The sequence below is a fragment of the Mandrillus leucophaeus genome, unplaced genomic scaffold (assembly GCF_000951045.1).
Source record: "Mandrillus leucophaeus isolate KB7577 unplaced genomic scaffold, Mleu.le_1.0 Scaffold1144, whole genome shotgun sequence".
Taxonomy (NCBI): domain Eukaryota; kingdom Metazoa; phylum Chordata; class Mammalia; order Primates; family Cercopithecidae; genus Mandrillus; species Mandrillus leucophaeus.
In genome coordinates, this window is record NW_012099699.1 from 185,485 (window position 1) to 189,096 (window position 3,612).

At 45.1% G+C, this 3,612-nt stretch overlaps 1 protein-coding gene across 2 annotated transcripts in view; it reads left to right on the forward strand.

Annotated features, from left to right (window-relative positions):
- The first annotated feature begins 259 nt into the window (after nt 1-259).
- The window catches only part of ARHGAP18 (Rho GTPase activating protein 18), a 161,665-nt gene continuing 158,312 nt past the window's right edge, over nt 260-3,612 (forward strand). For both annotated transcript variants that reach the window (XM_011997440.1, XM_011997448.1), the window contains exon 1: nt 260-462. In XM_011997440.1, coding sequence (XP_011852830.1) covers nt 350-462 — 113 coding nt within the window. In that variant the 5' untranslated portion in view covers nt 260-349. The remainder of the gene's footprint in view (nt 463-3,612) is intronic.

Here is a 3,612-nt window from a genome sequence, read left to right on the forward strand (position 1 = left end):
TAAGCAAGATGGCTTGTAGTTACAGTTTTGAGTTGAATATACGTTCTGGCAGTTTAATCTGATCAGACTAACTTGGGGGTAGGTGCAACCCGTCGCTTCCACCCTTCGCCTCCTTTAACCAAAGCCGCCCAGAGTGCAATTGCCCAGAGTTTAAACAATGCTGTGAGTTGCAGCTTCTAATTGGAGAGGCAGGAAGCCCTTCCCTGGACAGACCCCGCCCCTCCCCGTGCGAATCACCAGCCTGCGGGGAGGAGCTGGCCAATGCTAATGAGCGAGTTGCCAGGCGAGACAGGAACTTCTTTCCCCTTCTCTGTGTCAGGATCGCAGAAATTATGCCCCTTCTCTCACCATGAGCTGGCTCTCCAGTTCCCAGGGAGTGGTGCTAACAGCCTACCACCCCAGCGGCAAGGACCAGGCCGTGGGGGACAGCCATGCAAAGGGAGGGGAGGAAGCCACCTCGAGGTAAGCCTTTGGAAGCTGAAAACAAAACCAAACCCTCTTACCTGCTCCAGGGAAAAAGTGACAGGGAAGTTGGCGTGGGGAGAAGGGAATTCCATCTGCACGTCGAGCCTAAGCTCATGCAGCAGCAGTAGCAACGTTTGGCGTGATTTTTATGTACTTTTCATCTCACCTAGTCCAAGTCTGAAATAACCCATATGATGACTGGTGAAGACGGACAAGAAGGAACTGGGGAGAGGACTGTATGGGCTGTCAGACTAGGTGTTTAGCAGGTGCATTTGCACATGCTGAAAGATCAAATAGGTGTATCTGAAACACTTCCTTTCCTATGAAATGGAATTCTTGAATGGGCTCAAGGCACTGCCACTGGAACTGTTCGCTGGGAAAGTCTGCCAAAAAGCAGGGAGGCTGTTCACTGTACTGTACAAGCTGTTGTTGTTAGAGTGGTTTTTTTTTCCCCCTCTCTTTGCTGAAAGCAAACCTCTTAGGCAAAAAGCCCAAGACACTGGCCTGTGGCAATATGTTTCACATTCTTTTGTGTATGTGGATTTTTTTTCCCCCAGGCTTTCAGAAAGGAGTTTTTGTCAGGAGATAGCACTCTGCTGCTGGAGTGAAATGTGGTTAATGTTAAATCACTTTATAGGCAGAGAGGGCAAATGTTCTATAGACCACTGAGGCACAAAGGGTACCTTTCTCCCTGTCTGTGTACTTTGTTCTTGTTCCGTTTTCTAAGAGCTTTTTTTTCTTCTTTCTCTCCTTAATGACCTTCTCACTAGCTGAACATGTTTACCTCCATCAAGATATAAATCATAAATATTGGCCTAGAAGATTGCAAGAAGCAAATACTAACCTAATAGCCTAGAACACTAAATTAGTTATCAGTAAGCACATTTCCTCCTCAATGCTTAATGTGATAATAAAACCTTCTTTGTTCTTATGTGACTTATGCCTGTGCCTTAAGCTGAAATAATGCTGCCTTTCATTTGTTTTAAAATCCCCAAATATGAGGGAGGGAGAAAAATCAAAGGAATGGCTGTAATACTTGGTGTTAGACTCCCAGCTGACCGGAACTGTTTCTCACATAGCATCCACAGTATGTATTTCATTGAATGAATTCATTTCCAAAGATGAAAAAGATTTGCTGCTTGTGCCTTAGCTGTGTTACCATTTCATTTTCCATCATTTTAAATGACTTAATGTTAAATCATTAAATCAAGAGATCTTGAGGTGTTTTCATCCATTTTTCTGTAATGTATTAGTAATTGTTAAGCATTAAGCAGCCTGCAACACCAACCCCATACCCAACCATAACTTGGATTCCACATGTCAGTCAAAATTGCCAAAATTATACAAGCACAGCACATCCTCCAATGACTTTAGGCTGGGATGGCCTAAGGATATGAGCAGAATCTTGGATCTCGATTGTGAGAATGGAAAGGACCTTAAGGACTGTGAGTCCAAACCTCTCATTTTCACATAGGACTCAAACCCCAGGGATTAATTAAGTTTTTGGAAGGTCTGAAGTTCTAGGCCTTTGTCTGGGGCTGCATCTCCAGTTCTGGATACTCATTATTCTGTGTTTGCAGTGTGGGTGGCCCATACTTGAGTGGGTTGAGAGAACAAGAGAGGATCAGACCATTCTCTGCCTAGGCTGAAGCAGAACCAAGAGGCCCTAAGGTGGCAGGGTGGGCAGCTGCCCACGCAGCAGGTGCCCTGTGTAGGGCCACAGCTCCAGGTGGGCATCTTTGTTGGCTGCCATGTAGCCTGCCCATACCAGACCCAGCTTCCCACCACTGAGTTAGTTCTAGGGATCGTTACTGATATTGACCGGAGAAGATGGGAGCCTGGTTTCAGGGCAGGGAGGAATTAGGAAGGAGGGAGGAAGGCTAGTCTTCACTGGCTTTTACCCTTAAGGAAGGGGTAAGGAATCAGATAAACTTATTGTTGTTTTGGGAGACTGCCCTGTTTATCCTGGGAGAATTGAGATACTGTAATTGATATGGGGGAGGGGATGGATAGAAGGAAGGAGGATTTGAAGGTGGGATGGGGTCAGTGGTGACCACCTAAGAATGGTGATGGTGGTTTGGGGTGGGGGTGAACTGGACTTTGGCTTTGGCTGGGTTGGTCAGGTGATGTTTTAAGCACTGGGAAGCTGCTCCAAGGTGCAAGGTTGATGGTCGATGCCTATTTAAAGAAGTTCTCCAAAAAGTAAAAACAAAACAAAACTCTTAAAAAGAGGCTACATTAGGCTGGGTGTGATGGCTCACACTTGCCGTCCCAGCACGTTGGAAAGCTGAGGTGGGTGGATTGCTTGAGCTCAGGAGTTAGAGACCAGCCTGGGCAAAAAAAAGACCCCCCCCCCCAAAAATAAAAAAACACACACACACAAAAAAAACCACACACACACAAACTAGGCATGGTAGCACATGCCTGTGGTCCCAGCTACTCAGGAGGCTGATGTGGGAGGATCACTTGAGGCTGTAGGGGCAGAGATTGCAGTGAGCCAAGATCACGCCACTGCACTCCAGCCTGGGTGAGGGAGCGAGACCCTGGCTCAAAGAAAAATAATAATAAATGAAATAAAAATAAAAGCTAAATTAAATTCTGCATTTCCTCCTACCCATTTAAAAGTTATAGAAGAGAGCATGGAAGTATAACTTTTCTTATCACTATATTTTGTCTGTAAATAATATGTTCTTTGAAATATTTAATCCAATATTTAGTTTCATGAGATGAATTCATGCCTTTATAATGCCGTTTATACGTATGTATATGACTTAGCGTATGACTTAGCGTATTTATTGAAAAGTATTTCTTTTTTTTTTTTTGAGATGGAGTTTTGCTCTTGTTGCCCAGGCTGGAGCACAATGGCACGATCTTGGCTCACTGCAACCTCTGCCTCCCAGGTTCAAGCTATTCTTCTGCCTCAGCCTCCAGAGTAGCTGGGACTACAGGCATGCACCTGTAGCTACCTAATTCCTTAGCTACCTAAATGGACTGATGAGTGAGATATTTTTATGCCTTCTCTGAATAAATGTATGGCATTCATCATGTAAGGTCTTGTTGACCCAACTTGCCATTGGTATTGGGTAGGCAGAACCAAGAGGCACTACACAGGGGTGACATAAACCCAGAAACCCTGGACTCTGGGGC